The sequence below is a fragment of the Strix aluco genome, chromosome Z, assembly GCF_031877795.1.
Source record: "Strix aluco isolate bStrAlu1 chromosome Z, bStrAlu1.hap1, whole genome shotgun sequence".
Classification (NCBI taxonomy): Eukaryota; Metazoa; Chordata; class Aves; order Strigiformes; family Strigidae; genus Strix; species Strix aluco.
Window position 1 is genome coordinate 29,740,206 of NC_133971.1, and position 21,070 is coordinate 29,761,275.

Genomic DNA, 21,070 nt, shown 5'->3' on the forward strand with positions numbered 1-21,070 from the left:
TTGTTTTAGAAATCATTTAATTTACAAATGCATACACTGCTTCTTGAAACAATCATGGTGCAAAATCGTATCAACTCTCAGTTGGCTTCATTGATGTAAACTGTCTTTTTAGTTTCATTTACACTAAGAAGTCAATTTCTCCAGTAATGCTTCTATTCCTTTTACATTTTTATTCAGCTTCAACTTTGGGACAAGCTTTTTCAGTCCTTTTTTGACTGTATTTGCCACTTTTTGATCGGCACTCCGAAGAAGGCTACAAGAAACAGTGAACAAAACAAGGATGTGAAAGGTCAGCATGTAGGTCATAGGAAAAGAAGCTGTCCATGTAAAGAAACAATAACTATTTAGGAAGAATACAGTTCAGGGCAGATTCTGTCACCTCCTATTAGAAAAAGATGAAGAACTTTCCAGAAAGCATAACACACCAAGTGAGAACACAACCAACACAGGACAGATCAGACTGGAAGGAACTACAGATCCCTACTCAAAGCAGGTTCAAACATTAGGTCAGATCAGGCTGCTCAGAGCTTCACCCAGTCCGGGCTTGAAACCCCCCAATGCAGGAGACAGCCCAACCTCCCTGGGCCCCAGCCCCACCGCTGGGCTGTCCTCATGGGGAGAAGGCTTCTCCTTATCTCCAGCCTGAGCTTCTTGTTTCAGCTTGTGCTGCTGCCTCTCGCCCTCCAGCCATGCACGCACTGCTGTGAAGAGTCCAGCTCTCCTCCATTCCCTCCTGTTGATGCCAGGGATGACGCTGAATGCGCCCAAAGCCATTCCTTCTCCCAACTGACCAGCCCTGGTCCCACAGCCTCTCCTCCCAGGCTAAGGGATCCAGCCCACAACTATGTTGGTCAAACTCGCTCCAGTTGTTGATACCTGTCTTGTAACAGGGGTCCTAAAACTGGATACAATGAAGTACATCTAATACACATCAAGTACTTTCACTATTGTACTTCCATGCTTTGTTTAGTGCAAGACTACAGAGCCTTACCAGTTCTGTTCTGTTTCAGATACTACTTTTGAAAAACAAACCAGCTTCCCAGGTAACTTTTCTTCCTCAGAAACAAGGAAATTCATCATCAGCTTTAAATAATATAAGAAAACAAGAAGCTTCTGCACTATTCAGATTAACCTAGACAGTGATTGTCCTTCCCACCTTCTTTCAGGTAATAGTGAAATGTTCTTGAATTGTATTACAAAATCAGTAGAGGTAATGGCCCACCTAATTTGCTACTTCAAAACGATAAGTGAACACTGTCTAAAAAATTTAGTCTTCTATGACCAATGTGAGCAATACAGAACAGAATTACAAGTTGCACTAGCATACAAATAAACTAAGATTGGAAAGAAACTGTAACACCTATGTAATGGTACCCAACAGGCTGCATGATAATACAAGCCTTTACAATCCCTAGGATTCTTTCAAATGTCTCCCAAATTTGCAGATACCTAAAAGCTTGTTTCTTGCCTACTTTTTAAACAAGGATTAGACATGGCAAGCTGAACTGAGTAAAACACAAAAGTAATTAATGTAGCTTAAGGTAAGATTTAAATTTTGTCTCCTTAGGACTCTGAATTCTGTGCAGGATGGCAACACTATAGGTAGTAAAGCATGGGATGCCCATCTGACAACAACACTATTTTCATCTACTTTATTCCTAAGATTTATTTCTGTGACTATGACTAGCAAATTCTGTTACACTTTTAGCTATGACAGTACTAATTCATCAAGAGACCTTCTTTAAAACTGAACTCAGCCAGGTGAGGGTGATACTTTTTCAGCTTTTCTGTGAGTCATGTACCCCGATAACAGTGAGAAAGTCAAGAGTACTGACAAAGGATGTGCTGAACACATTCATACTTAAATTGACAGATTCACATGGTTCACCACCAGGAACAAAGAGCATACAAGGCAGCAAATCACTCTGGACTGCATTTTATATATTGCTAAAAATGAACTTCATTCATCAACAGCTATACATGTAAAGCTGCTTTCAAATTCTTGGTATCCACAGATATTTCAAGACACCATATTTTTAATAAAGAACAATTGTATGTCTGATAATGCAGCCAAAACACCAACATAGTAGTTTGGGTTTTTTAAAAATTGTTATTCTGAAAGTATTCTAAGATCTGGTAAGCAGGCACCTATGTATTTTGTTGATATAAAATATAACTTTTACAGGTTACAGAAATTACATGGAAATCAGTCATTTGGTGAAGAATGTTTTTATCCATTTTCGACGCTGATGTAACACATCACTGACAAATTAAAAAATACAGAGAGGTCAGATGTAGAAACACAAACAGACCAGCATCCATGACATTCAAGTACTTACAGCACTTTTATTTACACTAAGCTGAATTGTAATGTCTGCAAAAAGTCCTCTCATTACCTGATGACTCTTCATGCTTGTACTAGATCAGAACCAGGCCCCAGATTTTTTTCTAAGAATCAAATTAAAAGCAAGTGGGGCAATGAAAGGAGAGGGTCGAGAGGATACCAGGTAACTAAGCCAATCAAGCACATGCAGTGAACTGCTCGTAACTGGTGAAGGACTAGAAAGCCAAAAATCTTCAAGTGGACTGACTGGGTAACTCTGAGTTTCATATCTGCACATAAGTGACAGATGGCTTCCAAAAGCCAACAACAAAACAAAAATCTATTACAGCTTCAGGGACAAATGGCAGCACCTGAAAATTACCTCTGTCTGAGGGATCTGAGCTTCTTTATAACAAAAGAACTATCTGAATTTTATTTTTTTTAAATGAGAAGGCTTTTTAAAACTCAACAATTGTTTTATCAAAAAAAAATGTTGCAGTTATTGTCTATACCAGACCAAATTTATCATTGTTCTATGATTTAGGTAACCTTTCCACTTCAATGCATGCAGTTAAGACAAAGATGAGATTAATTACTATGTGTTAGCAAAGTAAACTGGTGTCACATGAAATGGAACAAAAACAGCTGGTTATGTTAGTGTGTTCTCAGTTGCCTAAACTAAAGGTCGTCATGCCTAAAGAGTCATCCAGGGAAGTTCAAACTACAGAGGATTCAGATTTAATTAAAATTAAAAAAAAAAAAAACTAAAAACAAAATTCCAGCAAGCAAACACACACTCCTCCACCGTACTTTTATTTGTCTTTCCTGTTATATGAGTTTCAGTATTGGTAAAAAATGTTTGTCTGCCAATCTGGAAGATAAGCTCCCCTGTACACTTGATGAAGCCCCACCCTGTAGTGCCATGAGTAATAGCAGAGAAAGGGAAAGACTGACATTCCTCACAGACTTTTCCATAAAATACACCACTCCTGTGCTGTTTTTTGCTAATAAGCAATTACTAGTTTCCTGGTTTTTTTGTAAGTCTTCAAAACCTATTAAGAGACTGTTGTCATGGCTACAGCCAAATAGTTATTAAAGTGTTACACATGGAAAAAATTCCACTAATTTACTTTGCAACTTTATTTGGACAATTGAAATAGCTTAGTACATAAACCAGCAACACCACATCTTAAATGAAACTCCTCAGGCTTGAGTTAGTTAGGGGAAAACAGTCAAAGCATTAATACACTGTCAGTGAACAAGACTTTCTAATAAATCTCTACTGAACATCTGTGTACAAGATCAGATAACTTAGACGCATTAGATGCATTTACTGAATTCTAAAGGGCTGTTATGAGAGGCAAAGAAAAGGTATTACCATTTTAGCAGCTGAACAATCTTAACAGCCAGATCCATATGACTATTATCATGTTGTGTAAACTGGTTTTGTACTGGATTGAAACTACTGTTCTAGTACCAATTCTTCTCACTAGTGATCTGAATGATAATGACTAAACAAAGTTAGAATTACACTTGGATTAACTAACTGAAGTCCTATTAGGGAAAACAGCTTTTCATTCACCTTGCAAAAGAGCATGAACGTCAAAATAGTCTCACTCTAGTCATAGAAAGCAGAGATGGAAAGCAAAGAGCAAGGAGTCAAAAGTAACTTTAAGAGAGGGAGAAGTGGGGTGGAAAAAAGGTTTTTACTTTTCAAACTCATATTGTCCGTTTGAATTGTTTGTTGATTTTGGCTCAGCAGCAATGCAATGCTGACCCAGCAGTTCCAGAACACAGACCACACACTTTGGGCTAAAGACAAAACCTTGGGTTTCTATGACCTGACACTGACAGATTGTTACAAAGTGAAAACAATGATGATTAGCACAGCTGTTCGCATTTGTTAAAACAAAATGTTAAACTTAGTCTGATTCCTGTGGGGTCTTTATCTCACTAGTTGCATGGGTCATTGCTTTGAAGTTGTGAGCCAGTTAGCTCATCATAAGCCTCTGCATCGTCTATTCTTTTGCACGGTCTACTTGAAACACTTTTCTGCTTTAGTATGAGACACACTTAGGCTCCATAATTAAGATATCAACACAAAGCAGTAAATTACAAAAAAAAAAAAAATCTGGATTCTTCTATGCTGTCGCCAGTCACAGGTATTTCAGAGCTAATTATTTTAATGTAGGTATTTGCGGACTGCTCTTTTGAGAATATTGTGCTTGTAAAGCAAGATATGGTAGGCACAATTTTTAAAATAAATTTAATTTTTAATCTTAAGATTTTCCAAGATTGAGCTACTTCCTAGTACTTCAAAAGCCTGATCTCAAGGAACAATCTATGGAAACTCTGGTTAGAATTTTTCCAGTACCCTGTTCCCTTGCAGTCTTATCAGTGGCATGAAAGTCCACACACATTGTGCAAAAGGGTCATTTTGCTGGTAGAAATTTCAACTGATGTTCTCTTAGCTGTTGAAGAAATTAACACTGGAATCTAATCAGAAATAGTCATATGCCTTACATACCAACAAAGAATAATGGCACCTCGATTTACTTCTGCCCAGGTCTTCATATTCTCAATACCAACACGTTCCACCAATGTTCTTCCAAAGCAAACTGTAAAATGTCAGAAAGGGGTGGGGAGAAGAAAAAAAAAAAATAGTATCTTTATACAAAGAAGCCTGTTAAAAGTTCTCTGCAGCTGTATTTTAATTAAATAGTTTTTAGCCACCAAGTAGTCACAAAGTTTTGCTCTCTCAACATAATTGATTATTCAGTGCAATGAATACCTTTACAGATGTTTGACTACTTCCATTGCTTGAAATTATTTAGACAGTATCAGCACTGTGTGACTAGTATTAAAAAGGCAAACTTGTTGTTTCTTTTTTAAAAAGGGTGTCAAAGACTATTCATGTCTTGAAGAAGGCACCCACTCCAAAGAAAGAACTTGGTAAGAATGACACCAACACAAGAGATAATTATATCCAATATACTAATACATACACATCTCTGCTGAAAAATATTAGTTTTTAAGCATCTGACTCTACTACTGAAGAAACAGAATTTGCACAGATGAAGTTACTTAAAACTTTAGAGCTAATCCTTTATTGATGCATGAAAACCACTAGGAACCTTGTCTGTTTCAGCTGTACTGATTCTATAGGGCTCTCTTTCCTCAGTAGCTTTGAAAGCCCAAGTTGACTTGCAGATTCATTATTCTAATGACATATGCAAAAGAAAGAACCTAAGCTGACCTCAAGTCCCCAGCTGAATGTGAAGAACTGAACTTCAGGAAAGCTGCTCTTACAACTTGTATGCTGAGCAAACTTATCAGTAAGCAACCTAAAAAAACCCACCCAAAGCCTACAAACTCCAACCTCCAAACAAACACTGAAGCTATTTTTCACTGTCACTTCAGATCAGAATTCCATCTGAAGAACAGCTTTTATTCAACTTGTTCCCTATAAGATAACGGTTTGGTTGTTTTTTTAATGCCAATTCCATAAATTCAGAGCAACAATTCTGAATGGTGCACTCTTTGGAGGAAAACGAAGAAATCAAAAGGAACAACTTGTGTTTAAAATGGAAATTGCACAATGTTAGCAGAAATAAATCCAAATAACTATCATCATCTCAGTTAGGCTAGTCTCTGAAAGACACTCATATAAAACTTTCCCATCGAACATTTTTAATCATCTACTTGAGAAGTAGCAAAACAGCCTCCTTTCAGAAACATTTAATAAAGCCCAACTAACTCTTATTTTAAAAGTAAACAGTGGATACCTGAACGTAGTAAGAAGAAAAGAAAGAAAAAGAAAAAAAAAAGTTTAACAAGGTCTGATAATTCTACAAAGAAAAAAGCCCCCTATACATAGAAAAGTTCCCTCCAGATTGTACTATGCCACGCCCATCTCCTTTCATTTTTTGCCTTTTTTTTAATGAGAAAAAGGTAGCATCTATTAGGATATAGTGAGTCACACAACAATATTTTACAGTTATGTAATAAAGTAAGTTTAAAATCAAAATTAACATGAGAACTTCTGTGTCCAACCTCTGCCTTCTGGGATATAAACTAGCAAAGATATTTTTGTGCATAAATTATTGTAATAACAGTTATAAAGCACTAACCCAGCAGCACTACTGAAGACAGTAAAGATTACAGTTTGGCTCACAAGCACCAATGAAACAAGTCTTCCTGTTAGAAAGACTTTACTTTTTCTATTATTATCCTTTAAATTGCTGTGTAATTTAGCAAAGCTATCAAGACATTTTAAGCACAGAAATGAACCCTGTCTCAAAACCACAGTAAATCCCTGAGAAAAAAACCAGACCTGTACTTGCTTTGCAGAAAAAGCAAACACATCCTTCACATTCTGTTCATACAACAGGTCACAACAGCAAAAAGACAGAAGCAATAATCTTAGAGGGTATGTTAAATTTTCCATATATTACTACATTTCAAGAAATAAATGCAGCAATCCTATTTTAGGTCAGATAACTGATTACTCTGAAGTCATAATTTGATCAAACAAAGCTGAATTTCCAACATACCTTCTTTTCCACTCTCTCTCATTTTTTCATCTTGCTCTATTAACCACTTCAAAACTAGATGGCCTGCTGGATGCTCTGCAATGTGAAGCTTTAATGGGAAAAAACAAACCAAACCAAAACCAAATTATTTAATGATGATGTTTCAAAATGCAGTAACATATCTGTCCATAAATATTCCTTGCTTTATCCACTCTGCTCTCAGACACCACATCACACAGATCCATTTAGTCATCACCTATGCAAATATCAACAAGTTTGATGCAAGTATCTGAATACTCACTTAAATTGAACAGTTTATTTTTTACCACCTTCCCTGCAACATCTGACTTTCAGTAATATAAACTGTATCAACCAGTGTTTCATCCATCCCTCCAAGGAATTCATGCTTACTGAGCGGAATCTCTTGGTCTGGCTGCCTCTACAAGAACTTCCAGACTTCCCACATTTTCAGACTTGAAAATTCACTATAGTATGGTTCACAGAAAATGGCACAAAACACGAGTAGTTCATGTAAAATTCTGTAAAATGCTTTTCTTCAAGAAGGGGAAAGAAAGCAAATTCAGCACAACTATGAAGATCTGGAGGGCATCTATCTTAAATACAGTGTCTATGGACACATGTGACTGAGCTTAACTCAACAAAATAAGGGAGGGGCACACTTTGAAGAGAAGGTCATACTGTAAAGACAAGCAGCTATTATCTAAGATCTTTCCCTGCATGGAGATATGCATACCTGAAAGTTAAGAGACCCTATCATTCTCAGTGTAAACAGTCAAAGGAACTATAAAAATTTACTTACTGCTTGATTGCAGAGTGCTAACATTAAAAGAGGGACTGTGTAACATGATTGTCAGCTATCTTCCCACAAAGTGTTTAAAGCAGTTCTGAAGATTCAAGATCATGAAGTATTTTGCTCTACAACTCAGATGAAATGCTGGCTCAAACCTTCATCACTCCAGTTGCAATAATAATAAAATATGAAAGGAAGGTGTCAGAAAACAGAGTTCATGTCTAATGTACGAGTGCTACCAGGGCAGTACACTGATGTCTTACATAAAGGAAAAAGTAGGCAGGCTTCATTTTAGTAATACAAAATAAGCAAACGCTCTGCAAGATCTCAGCACTTTGTCCTCTGTTACATTACCTGCCCATCACGGCCACCTGGAACCAACTCTTCTGCTGCTAAGTTAGCAATTGCATCTAGTGCAGGCTGGATGTCACCAAGAGCTGTTCTTAAGATGTCAGCAACCAAGACAAAGGTAGCTTTGTCTATCACTACTTCTTGGGTATGTTCTTGCAAATATTCTAGCAAAGGTGAGGAAATGGCTTCCAGAAGTTCACGGCGTCGGAGTTCAGTATTCTTCTTACTGATGAAAGAGACAACACATTACTGTAGAAGACTTGATCTGTGTGCACATCAAGCAACAAAAAATTCAGAACATGTATGCTATTTGAGACAGCTATAAATTATTGGAAGATCAAAATAAAGCACTACTCTTCCCTCTGTTTCACTTACAATTAAACACATGCTGCACACACATTTTAAGAACATAGAGAGTGAGAAAGTTTATAGTGTTTAAAGCTTACTGCCAGTAAACCTCATAGTTTTTTAACAATAATGTAACCTGTTTATTTTCTATTCATTTTGTTATCTCAACTACTGACATGTATTTTAAACAACTCACTAATCTAATATTGCTCCTTCTTCAAAAGCTGATAAGCATCAATGTCAATACCAGAGACTGAATTCAAATTTAGAATTTCCAATTTTATCGTTAGATTTTGAGATACAATTTTACGCAATTCAAAACACCATTAATGCATATTAAAAAATTTCTGCTACACCAAATGTGAGACATGAGTTTAAACAAAGAACACATCATAATTTTTGCCCTTTACGAAGCTGGTAAACTGCTGATCATCAATACTGCTGGTCACCAATCATCATATACAAACTTTAAACCAAAAATGCAAAAATAAGGACTACAGATTAACATATCTAATAATATGTATTATTTATATATATTTACACTACTTAGATATATTACGACAAAAAGTTGAAATTTAATCAATTATGACAAAGTTGTATGAACTCTTCTGGACTCTAGGGAAAACAGTCTTCATATCAGAGTTACCTATAGGCATTTCCATCTCCCTGTTGCAGAAGTGTGATGATTTCTGGAACAAAATGTGCAGGGTCTCTAGGACTTAGCAAGTACAACAAGACCTTCTTTCCATATTTGTTGTTTATTATATCAGGCAAAGAAGCATTTATTTCCTGTAAAAGTAAAGAAACAGCAACAAAACATTAACGAAATAATAGTTTTGAGGCATCAGTAATTACTGATTACCTTTCAAATGCAAAGCTTAGGAAAGGAAAACTGCATATAGCAACGACAGTCCATGTGAAGGAAAAGTCCATCTTAAACTGATCACAGAACATTCACCAAGAAAAATTAAATTTCAGTAATAGAAAAACCAAAACCACATTCTGTCTTCTTGGCATGTGCATTCAGATTCAGACGTACGTGAAGTTCATTTATCAATTAAATGGATGACAAAAGTGCTGAAATATTTCAAAACTTAAAACAGGTAAAGAATATACTTAGTTTAGGAGAAAACCACAAAAATCATCTGCACTTCAAAATCAACCTCTAACATAGCCATTTTGCATACAGGATAATAAACACATTTTTCTGTAAACCCTCCAAAAGTTTATTTCCCCCACTGATTCCAATGAATTACAGGATTTGGTCACTTTCAGTGACAGAACTGTGAAAAACTACCAGAAGAAACTCAAAATAACACAGGCATGCTGTCTCTTGTTGGTAATGTCTCCCTAGCACTGCCTGCTTGGAATCCTCATGAAAGAGATGGATTTCCCACTAAAATCTGCCTGAATCTTGACACATGCCAAGCTCACAATGTATAGTTCCAATCACATATGAAGGTTTAAAGCAGCACACATGTTCTTTGGTCCTGAATTAAGACTCCACGGAGCTGAGAGATGATGAGAAGGGGAGACTTTCCTCAAAGGATTTAGAGTTTAAAACAAATTCCCAGCCATTCTGCCTATGCACATAAGTGATAAGTTTTATAATACTTGAAAGAAAAAAAAAAAAAAAAAAAAAAGAGACTTGCACAAACACTGCTTTTTCTTCCACCCAATCTTTATTACTTTCCTGACATTCCTTAAGCTAAATTTTAGTATGGACAGAATGATAATTGGCATAAGGTGTTTTAGAAGTCTAACTACTCTTTAAGATAATTTTAAGGGTTGGATTCTTCTATTAGAATATGCTTCAATGCTTGATTTCTAGATGCTTCCACATCATCCTCTGTTACTAGTTTTCATTTACCATCTGAAGAACTGGTTTAGATCTTATCTGATTTTTTTTTTCCTTTTCCCTGACATCCTTTCCCTGTTTCTGACCTCATATAAACCCAGATGGGCCAATTCTGTATGTGTAAAGGCCACTCCTCATTATTCTCCTTTACTCTTCCGTCCAGATTGATGTGATAGGATGACCAAACAGTAAACACTCCATTATCTTTGATCTCAGATGGTGGAAAAACACAATGATTCAGGAATTAGATGACACCTTGGAAGCTCAGTTAAAGCCAAACACAGTATCAGAACTAAGAAATCCTCCAGAAAGCACAGTGCTTGTAACATACTACAGGAACGCCTCAATGATCTCATAACAAGTCAGCTCTGATCTGTCAGGGCTTATTTGCTTGGAACTTGCCCAGAAGTTGTTACATTGCAGACTGGACTCTGGAAACAAAACCCAGCTGTGATTACAGCTAATATACCTGAGAAACAAAAGGCATCTCCACGCTGGGATGCTTTCATCTCTCCACACCCATCAGAGGCACAGACTTAGGGCCAAATCTCCATGCTAGGGTACAGAAAACCAATTCTTTCCTATACAAAGTTGCTCAATGGAAGAACTGCTCATATTTTTTAAAGCAAGCCTCATCATAACCACTTTCTCCTCATATTCCTCCTCCACGTGCAGCGTATTTGCCTCATCTTTACCTCCCTGCCACTGCCTCTCTACCTGTCAGTCCTAAAAGCTGAGCTCTGCTATAAGCACATTACAACCTGCACGTTAATAATCCTGCCTGCATGAAAACTAGTTGTGCACTATGAAGTCTCTTTTGTTGGTGTGAAAACATAACTTCATGGTAATTTACAGATTAAAATATCTTAAAAGTGATAAAATTTGCATGTAAACATAATCTTAAGTATAAATACTTTATGAAACCCTATTAAGTAATTTCTGGTAGAAAGGTGGGGAAATGAGGCATTCCAAGACGAAGCAGATGCAGACTAGATCATACTATCCTTACTGTTCATTCTGCAATTCCATGTAGGTGAAGCAGAACAGTTAGAGTGCTCTCATGCTTCCAAAATGGATACAGACAAATGTCTGAAACAAGATAAAAATATTACATGGATTTTATCCAGAATGTTAGTTGTCACTTAACTATCAACATGTTAATTAAAATTTCAAGTTTTGATAATTAATGTGAGTTAATGGTTTCAGCATCCAGCCAAAAGTACGCAAGTACTTTTTCTTGTTTGAAGTCATGGTATACTATATTCAGGCCTGTTGCTATGTTCCTGAAAGTTTACTACAGTTTCTCTTGAAGTATCACTTTCCAAGACACTACTTCTGCGAAAGAAAAGAGCTAAATGTGCTGAACAACCTTTTTTACAAGTTTGCACAGTAAGTACAATCTAGGCACAGACATTCTTGACATTTTAGGCTTGCCTGTAAAATGGATAAGGTAACATCCTCATTCTAAAGTTTTCCACCAATTTAATCTCCTGAAACACTGTATCACAAAGGCACTGACTTCAAAGAGATTCCAGTCATCCATTTGCCAGAATGAACATGTACAAAAAGGGTAATTTTCAGCAAGTACTGAATCCAGCTTAAAAACTAATTCCAATAAATAACTAAAGAGAACATATGAAAGTACTGAGGTCTTCTATGAAAAGAAAAAAATAATCATGACACATAACAAAACAGAAAGGGTGGAAAGAAATTAAGTTGTTTGAAAAAAGCAGATGGATTCCTACTCTCATCCTCTTATACACTGACAAACACACTGACACAATTTAGCATACTATTTTAGGAAAAATCCCATTACTTACTGATATAATTAACTGTTTCACAAGTTTAGTGTCATCGATGCAATCAAATGCTGCCAGCAAGACCAGATGAGAAAATTCACCCTGTAAAGATGAGACATCCCAAACCACATGCAGTCAAGTTCTATGAATATACTAGTTGACTTAGAATCAACATTTCTGAGTTTTCTCAAACATGACACAACATGAACCACAAGCAAATTCTGCCCACTGTCATAGAATGAGAGAAGCCCAACATTTAGGCTCTCCCTGAAAGCAAGGCTTGTTAAAAGAAATAGGTTGTTAAAACAAAGTTAGATTAAATTGATCAGCCATTATAAGTTGATACATGGCTTTATCACATCCAAGCTATTAACCTAATCCCATTGTATAATCATCATTTGAAATTGTAGGATTTGCCTTGCAGGAACATTACATACAGACTTTATTTCTATGGTGGATCTGCTTAAAGCTGAGATAAATCACAGTGTTTTTGGAGATCACGTCTCTGCAATGAGCCATGCAGTCTCTACTGCACTGTTGGAGAGCAAGTCTCTAGCATACTCACATGGCACAACCCAATTCATGTCAACGAGACTCTATGTTAAAGTTAGACCTTCAGTGCTCCAGTGTTGTTTTAGCTATTATTTACCCACTGTCTCACATTTCTATAAAATATGTATTTTATAAAATATAACAACTTATTTTGGTACTAGAAAATTATGGAGAGAAACATAAGACCAGTGGCCTCCAAAATGGGATTCTCAAGACAGTCCATTGTGGTGTATGAAGAAAATTTTTTTTGTACCATTAATAAATATATAATTACTGGTTACCTTCATCTCATCCTTTTTCAACTTCTATTTATGTGTTTGTTTTATATACTAGCACAGTAGTACATGTACATAATTTGTACATAAATATACGTATATTAGGGGTGCACACTCATGATTGTGTGATCAAAAACTTTTGGAGACCACTGATTGAGACCACTCAACTATTAGTAAACAGAACAATACAGCAACCAGGAAGGGAAGAAGTTTAAAGAGCTCTTCTTCACAGTTGCAGTTTTGCCCAGCACTACAAAATCTGGTTGCAACTGTTACTCTATTGGTGCTGCAGCCTCCAAACATATATGTTACTTGGAAAAAAGGTAAATACAGACTTCTTACACTGTATGTCACTTCAGCATTAATTTGTCTTGAAGCTTCCTGACTTAAAATTTATTAAGCATCTTCTAAGAAATATGCACATTCAAATGGCCTTTCCAATGACATCCTCAACACATCTTAATTTTTGTTCCTCTTCTGTATACATGTTATTTTGCTCCCAACCAAGGAGAATTAAACAATGAGCCATATGAAGATGCAATATAAAGTCAGGCTCAAAAAAAAAATTGTAGACATAAAATTTAGGACTTATAATTAACTCAGCTACTTTAAAGGAGGATAGTACTACATGTAGTGCCTACAATGAAGCTTCTCAGTATGCCTCTAAATATTCCATAAAGTTCAATACATTTCGTATTATCTAATGCATCACCATTATTCTAAACCTCGTTTCATTAAGATCTTGCAGTTGTTTCCTGTACCAAAGCACATTCAAATTAGCCACTATCAAATCACTTCTGTTTCAGAGACTATGAAATAAATGGTTAATGAACACTCACCATTGCTATTTTTTCAATATATGTCTTCATAGTTTTCACAATGACTTTTCTGTCCTATCCAAAAAGAAACAAGAAACTTGAATGAGCCTATAACGCCAATGACTCTTAATAACTAAGTTGTTACTTACATCTTAAAAAATATAACCTTCAATTTGCTTACTAAAGCAAAGGCTATTTACCAACATCTCACATTTGCACTATTAGTCAACCCCTAGAAACAGTGTGAAGAATTAAACCTGAACTCTGAAAGAATCCCAGGGAGGTTCTGTGATATGTCTTCAAGTCCAGCCCACCAACAGTAGATGCCAAAAAGGGCAACTTGAAAAAAAAACAACCAAACCACCCACACATCTTCACCTATATCTTGTTTATTACTTACAGAAGAATGTTCTCCATTTGGAAAGAAATGTATTCGACAGGACTTGAAACTTTAAAGTAGCAAGGACTCTAGTCTGCTGCAAAACCTCTTTACTAGCAGGATTTTTTTGGCAAAACATTTCCTCAGTGCTTGCACTTTTGGCTCTTGCAATCACTGCTCAGTCTTCTTTAGACCCATTACTGCCCCTAGATCCCAGCAACTTCATATTTTTTCTGCACTCTTTATCAAGCAGATTATTTTTCAAAGTTGTCTTTTTTTGTAATACAGAAAACGATGGGAGGCATTATAATATTTCTGAGAGGTGATGGCACATGTTACACTTCAAGTATTTCAGGATACTGTATCAGCAGAAGAAACTAAAACACAGCTCCTATAACATCTTCTACGTTTTGGTATTCCAAAGCCAACCATCATTCCACATTATGACTTTTTTACTGTCCTCTCCCTACCGCCAATTTCACCTGCATTAACATATCTAGAGGATGAATGAATGGCCAATAATCTTACAATAGAAAACCTTTATGTGTCATCTCCAAGAACTCTGCTAAAAATAAAAGGAGATGCTTTCACTATAAAAGTTCTAGTGAAAGCATTTGATCCATGAAAAACTTCTGCTTATATTTGCCAACAGGTAAAGTGGGACCTTTTTAACCTTGCTCTCAAGTAATTAACTGCATCAAAAGGTGCACTGGCAGAAGGACCCATGTGAGCAATCATACTCAGTCTCAGATCAGACTATTATTAAAGATGACTGGGTAGACAGAAACCAAACAATACCTTGGGAGTACCATGCCATAAGCAGTGCATTGCTACTCGGGCTCCATCATGAGTGTGTGCCAGGTAGATGACAGCCTCTCTGATAGCTTCTATCATTTCCTGGGGAAGAAAAGGTGATAAATCAAAAAGGTGAAAGGCCTGAGATATCTCAAGGCGGGTGAGCAAGGGCATGAAAGGATTTTTTGTCTGCCCGCAACACTATAGAGAGCATCACTGGCTCTACAGAACCCCCTCTCGTTACCTTGATCTATGAAACAGAGGCCTCAAAAGGAGTCCAAAAGACTGTAAATTACATAAGCTTTCTCCCTTCAAAATGACACTGTTCATCACAATCATCCTATGAAAACAGAACTGTACTGAAGTTGTCCGATTACAGAAAATTCAGGGAAGGGTACTCAGAACTAAGACAGGCATTAGAGGAGACAAGGACAACCATTTGTTTAGGAAGAAAATCTCTGAAGGCGATGCAATTTATTTATACATACAGGCAAGAACTAAAAGGTCATTTAAGCACCAGGTGATGTTATAAATCAGCTATGAGAACACTGAGCCAAAAGTTAGTCTTCATATGAAAAGAATGAGGTTCTGAAGCCATCTGACAAATAATACCATCAGCCAAAAAATAAAAATAAAACCAAACCAAAAAACCTCCTCCCATGTTACTAGATACCACTTCTGTAGTCACTAGCTATATGCACAGGCAGGAACAGATCTACAATTGCAGCTTCCAAACCCCGAAGAGTATATCCATATGCTACCATGTCTGCAGAAAAAGCCAGTCAAGGAGGAAAAGATATGCCTTCATTCCCCTGATTCACACAAGACTCTGAATCTACAAGCACTCCCTGACAAAGCATTACATGAAACCATGCACAGAAACATTTAATTAGGTAAGATCTGGACTCAGAACAGGCCACAAATAGCCTACCTGACTACCCTTAGTGCTGGGTTTGTTAACAGTAACAAAGAAAAGAGTTCAGGAGTTCAGTCCAGCAGAAGTAGGTAAGACAGAGCAAGTCTAGAAGGCTCCACTTGGCATGGAGCGAGATGGTGCTGAACTGCAGAACCTGGGTGAGGCTGATGGACACAGCTTGAAGACAGGTGAAGTCAACCAGGACACCAGCTTATACAATGTCACATCACACAGATGGATGTAGGCCTAGTTTTTGCAAAAATGGCTGAGGTATGCTTAAAACTGGAATTTAATACAGACACGGTGTAAAAGCCATATGCTTGGTCAGGAGGAGGCAGAATACAAAGTTCTGATTGTATTTTGGTCAATAATTTTTTGGACAATGGCTACAAGTGGTTAAGAAACTACACACTGGAAAACTAAACTACTGGAAGCAACACCCCTGGCTTTAACTATTCCACAACTATTAGGAAGGACCATTTAGCAGGGAGAGACAAAATACCAAAGTCATTCCATCAGATTTTTTTTTTTATTTCAAATATCACACACTACTGCTTTAATGAGAAAGTTCACTATTACTGTAAATCTCCATACAACACTACTTCCCAATCATCCATCTGGAATCGTTAGATGTGTATAACTTTATAAATGTAAGATGTGTATTTGTGTCTAGTTACCTTACAACACTTTCATGACAAGATTAAAAACATTCCCACCGAAAGGAAAAAGAAGACAAAAACCAAACAAAACATACTTACGGATCTTTGTTTCGGAACAGAGTAAGTGAAAAAGTCCAAAAATACTTTATGTACCAGTGAGTGCTTTATCACAGCCTCTCTGTATTTGGGAAGAGGAAAATAAGCAAGAAGTCCCCCACAAGTAATGGTAAACAAGCAATATTTCATTTGTATTTAAAAAAGTTAGGCAGTGTGGTGTGCAGAAAACACATAAGTCATTCTGGATTAGATGTTTAGCATTTACAATAAGTGGAAGATTCTACCAAAACTCACAAATTCTAAAACCTAGCAAAATGTTTTCTCCTAAAGACCACTGGAGAAGCTTATCTAATAATGCATTCTGGAAGCACACCACACTGTGGTATTTCGAACAATTGTTTGACTGGGTCAGGAACACTTTCATTTATCAAAGTGGAGTTCAAAATTAAGAGAAGATATGCATTATGACACTTTGGACAAAACCAGTTACTTACTATAGAACACAGCAATATTACAGCTTAAAGGAGTATCAATATCACTGTCTGTTTGTATGTCAGAAACAAACCGGTTCACGCCATACTGTCACACCTTAAATCAATTTTTGTCCTTACTTTTGTGCCATTGGTGTAAGAATCTGTTTCATTTCATCCAAGATGGCCTCTCTCTTTTCAGGCTGAGCTTCTAACACTTTATCCAGTGTTGGGGAAACTGGTGTCTGAAATGAATGCACAGAGGTTCAATTGTTCCCAGTAAGTGTAAGAGTTCACAGAAAATTACAATCTTTAGTCCATTTTCAATCAAAATTCATGAATAATATCACAAACTAAATTAATTTTCTGCAAAACTAACAGTTTTTACAGTTTTAAAAATAAAAAGTTTATCTACTTTGAGTATGTCAGAAGCTGTATACTTAAGTTTCTACAAACTGAATATTCTTCATTAGCAAACAAAAGCTACTTTTGTGGTCGGAACTATTTTTTGCCAATTATGGTCAGTTCTTCATGAAACTGTCAGATACAAGGTAAAATACAACAAAATGACATCGTCTTAAGAGATTCCTGAGCTAAGAAGGGACTCCTGAGCTAAGCAAAAAGCTTGCATGACAGTATGCATATGTTAGAGGGCAACACAGCAATAAGTGGACTGAGAAGTAACCAAGGCCCAGGAAATTCCAGTTCAAGAACAGCAGAGAGGAAGAATATATACCATGTAACCTAAATACAGAAGTACTTCCTGGTATCTCATCTAAACAATGACACTGGTAACTCTTGTAAAAGAATCTGTTGTTAGAAGAACAGTCTGACTAGATAGAAAATTAGAAGAAATGTATTTCTAACCATCCTTGTTGGGCTGGTGGGGGGAGAGGAGGGTGGAGAGTTGGAGGCAGCGGGGGGAAAGCAAACCACACATTTCAAAACTCCAAGAAATTCCAGGTCTTGTTAAGGATTACATCGTAGTTTCTTACAAACTCACATGTTGAGTCTCAGGCTTGCATTGCAATGGAAGACTACTTGAAGCACTCATGCCAGGAATACTAGAATGATGGACGTTAACACTGCACTAGATGTCAGAGGCGGTTTTACTCCCAGTACAAATCATAGCCCATAAATACAGCAAACATGCCTTTCTACTGCATTGCAAAATGCTTTACTAAAACTTATAATAACCTGTAAAGATAAATTAGCAATATGGTTCAGAAATGAGCTGTTAATTTCTTATAGAACTTTAACAGAGAACTTGGGTAAAAGTATGTTATGTTGTACACCGGATTGCAAAAGTCACCTTAGTGTATTTAGTAATTGCATAAAACAGTTTTGTACTTTGTAGCAAATAAAACTATCTGTGCCTCAATGGCAACCAGCATTCCAAGTTAGCAAGAAAGAAAAAATGGAAGGAGGTTGTACTTTTTTAAAACGTTCCCACTGCCTGGTGAGGATCTACACCTAAATCGTTTCAAGAGTGTTTGGACTCAAGTCCTATAGTCTCCATGGGAAAAGAAAACAAAGGCAGAAATTAAGCTGAAATTACACACTGTATATAGATACAGACATGTTCTGCTCACACCCAGTTCTTGCAGACATAAGGCAGTTCCGACACAAAAGCCATCTACAGCATTAATGGGGAATTAAGCCTAAATCTTATCTCAGCAAGGATGAGCACTTCAGGCTAGACACTATGGCACTACGATAACTGCAACTATATGATATGAGACTGACTTTGATGAGCAGAGCAAGCTCATACATGAACACAACACTTCACATAGTTCAAACTGAAGAAATGCAACAATTTAACCTGGAATAGAAACGTGCAAGTAAACATAACATTTAAACAGGCTAAACTAGACTACATTTGGACAGCTACCAGAAAAAAATGTAATCAAAAGAAATAGTAAGATAGATAAAGTGTTACTAACGTAATACCTTAGATGCTAAACCACCTTAGACTAGGAAGTACTGAAACGTCACCTTGTAAACCTGGAAAGTGTTCCCATACAGTTCTTCTGTCAGCATATTCCTCTGCTCCAGAATGGCTTTGTCATTATATGCATATTCCACTACAGCAGATGCTTCGGCATGACGGAGCATTTTTTTCACATGGCCTTTAAAACTTTTTATTATTTCTGCAACTTGTGGTTTTGTCCTGTTTCACAGGAAAAGATAGATAGCAAGAGTTAAAGCTTTAGGGATAAACTGACCTACGTTTTATTTTTGGAAGCACATTTAGGTGATAAGTTTTAGCACAGAAACCAGGAAATATATACATCTGGATCAGCCTCATGGCATTTATGGAAATATGGCGAGAATAACAGGAATTTGGAGAAATCATGAGGCATTTTGAGGGAAAGACATCAGCGGATAAATTCTACAGAATAAATGATGCCTTCCTGAGACACTAAGCAGAGAAAATTTTTAAAAGCCAGTTTTTTGTATAAGGCAAAGATCAACTTTGAGCATATATTTGAGCTTTTTTAGGTGTGTGTTCTCCTCAATGCGTACAGCTTTAGCTTTATTTTTTGCAAAAGGAAAACTGTTGTTAGCAATACCAGACACTCCTGTCTTGTCAGTATTATAAAGATGTTTCCAGAGATACATTTTTTATTCATAATCAATGCACTATAGAAGAAGAGCAACATTCACACTGGTAATGAAACAGTGCAACACAGCTAAACAAATTCACTTCAAACTCACCCATACATAAGAAACTTCTTCACAATATTTCTGGAATATTTTGACTTGCTCAACTCTACTAGGCTATCTAGAAGGGAAAAACATTCAGCCAGTTTGATTTTTCACTCCATTAACTCTACAAAACAAGATGCCATTATTTAAATAAGTGTTAAGAGCTCAATAAGAATGATGCATCAGTTCAGCAGAAAGTTAAAAAAATTCCAGAGAAAACAATATGTATTGTTTTAATGCATCCTAACAACAATACAGAAGCACATAGTTGAAACATAAATGGGAAGAAAATACCTTTCAGTTCTTCAAATGTCTCCTGCCTTTGCTTCTCATTGCCATACTGAATAAAGCACTGGATCACTCGGGTTGAATCATGTGCAAATGCCAGCTACATGACAGACATATTTCATTATTCTAGACCATTCAAACAACATTATACACCAAATTTATTTTAATGTACTTGCCCTCTGATATAGTTTTATGCCACATGCAGTATGTAATGGCAACTTTAAAAGTAGTTACCTGTTTATAACAAATTAAGTTTTAAGGTTTTTTTACTGCTCTATAAGTACTTCATTGAACAAAACATAGACAACACTTGCAGTTGCTGACAATTAAGACAATGCATCAGGGTTTTAATACTGGAAGAGAATTATTAAATGGTATCTCATTTTCTCTCATTCTTTGTAATTTCAGAGAGAGAGCGATATAGTTCCACTTTGGCACGGAATACCAAGAATCACTTTAAAATGCAACATGTACTTCACTGTAAATTTATATATTTCAAGAATTAAGCGGAAAGACTGTTTAGTATCATTAAGTATCAGGACATTATCAGGACTCCTCTAAAAGAATGTGGCAAAGCAACAATTGTAATTAATCAAAACTCTAAATGGCTGTTTTTGAACTTCAGATAACACAGAATTTCACTGGACTGAAGCTGCTTGGCAAAACAGACAGCCTTATAATAGCCAGCTGATAGACAAAGCTCTCCCCTGAAATCTAGGTACCAAACACAGTCTTTCAACTCTGGTTTTGTTCTTTTTTACTCACAGTTTAAAAAAATTCCCTATAGCTTTTGGAAGAACAGGTTAATAGTATATTATTAAAAGTTCATTTATATTTCACCACTCCTTAAAGAAGTTTTTGTGAATTTGTGAACTATGGCATTAGTTTTTCTTACACTTTTAATTTTTCCATGAAGAAGCTTCTGTAGTTCATTCATTAGCTTTTCTCGCTTCTCTTTATCGCATTTCTTCCTACAAGCGAAAACCAGTAAAACAGTATTAACACAGGAAGCAGCCTTTTGTAGTATATTTCATTTATCTCTATAAATTAAGAAGCAAGACAGTACAAAATAAAGTTAGCTTACGCTAACCCAAATTTGCATTGTCATTCATTAAAACTGTATAGATGAA

The 21,070-nt window shown here is 36.4% G+C and overlaps 1 protein-coding gene across 2 annotated transcripts in view; it reads right to left on the reverse strand.

Moving 5' to 3' along the window:
* The window catches only part of PUM3 (pumilio RNA binding family member 3), a 26,342-nt gene continuing 5,272 nt past the window's right edge, over window positions 1-21,070 (reverse strand). For both annotated transcript variants that reach the window (XM_074813482.1, XM_074813481.1), the window contains exons 5-18: window positions 20,836-20,911; window positions 19,947-20,040; window positions 19,662-19,728; window positions 18,939-19,113; window positions 17,085-17,188; window positions 16,516-16,594; window positions 14,845-14,943; window positions 13,689-13,742; window positions 12,044-12,124; window positions 9,012-9,154; window positions 8,021-8,243; window positions 6,877-6,964; window positions 4,851-4,941; window positions 1-253 (exon numbers count right to left, since the gene is read on the reverse strand). In XM_074813482.1, the coding sequence (XP_074669583.1) occupies window positions 124-253; window positions 4,851-4,941; window positions 6,877-6,964; window positions 8,021-8,243; window positions 9,012-9,154; window positions 12,044-12,124; window positions 13,689-13,742; window positions 14,845-14,943; window positions 16,516-16,594; window positions 17,085-17,188; window positions 18,939-19,113; window positions 19,662-19,728; window positions 19,947-20,040; window positions 20,836-20,911 (1,504 nt within the window). In that variant the 3' untranslated portion in view covers window positions 1-123. The remainder of the gene's footprint in view (window positions 254-4,850; window positions 4,942-6,876; window positions 6,965-8,020; window positions 8,244-9,011; window positions 9,155-12,043; window positions 12,125-13,688; window positions 13,743-14,844; window positions 14,944-16,515; window positions 16,595-17,084; window positions 17,189-18,938; window positions 19,114-19,661; window positions 19,729-19,946; window positions 20,041-20,835; window positions 20,912-21,070) is intronic.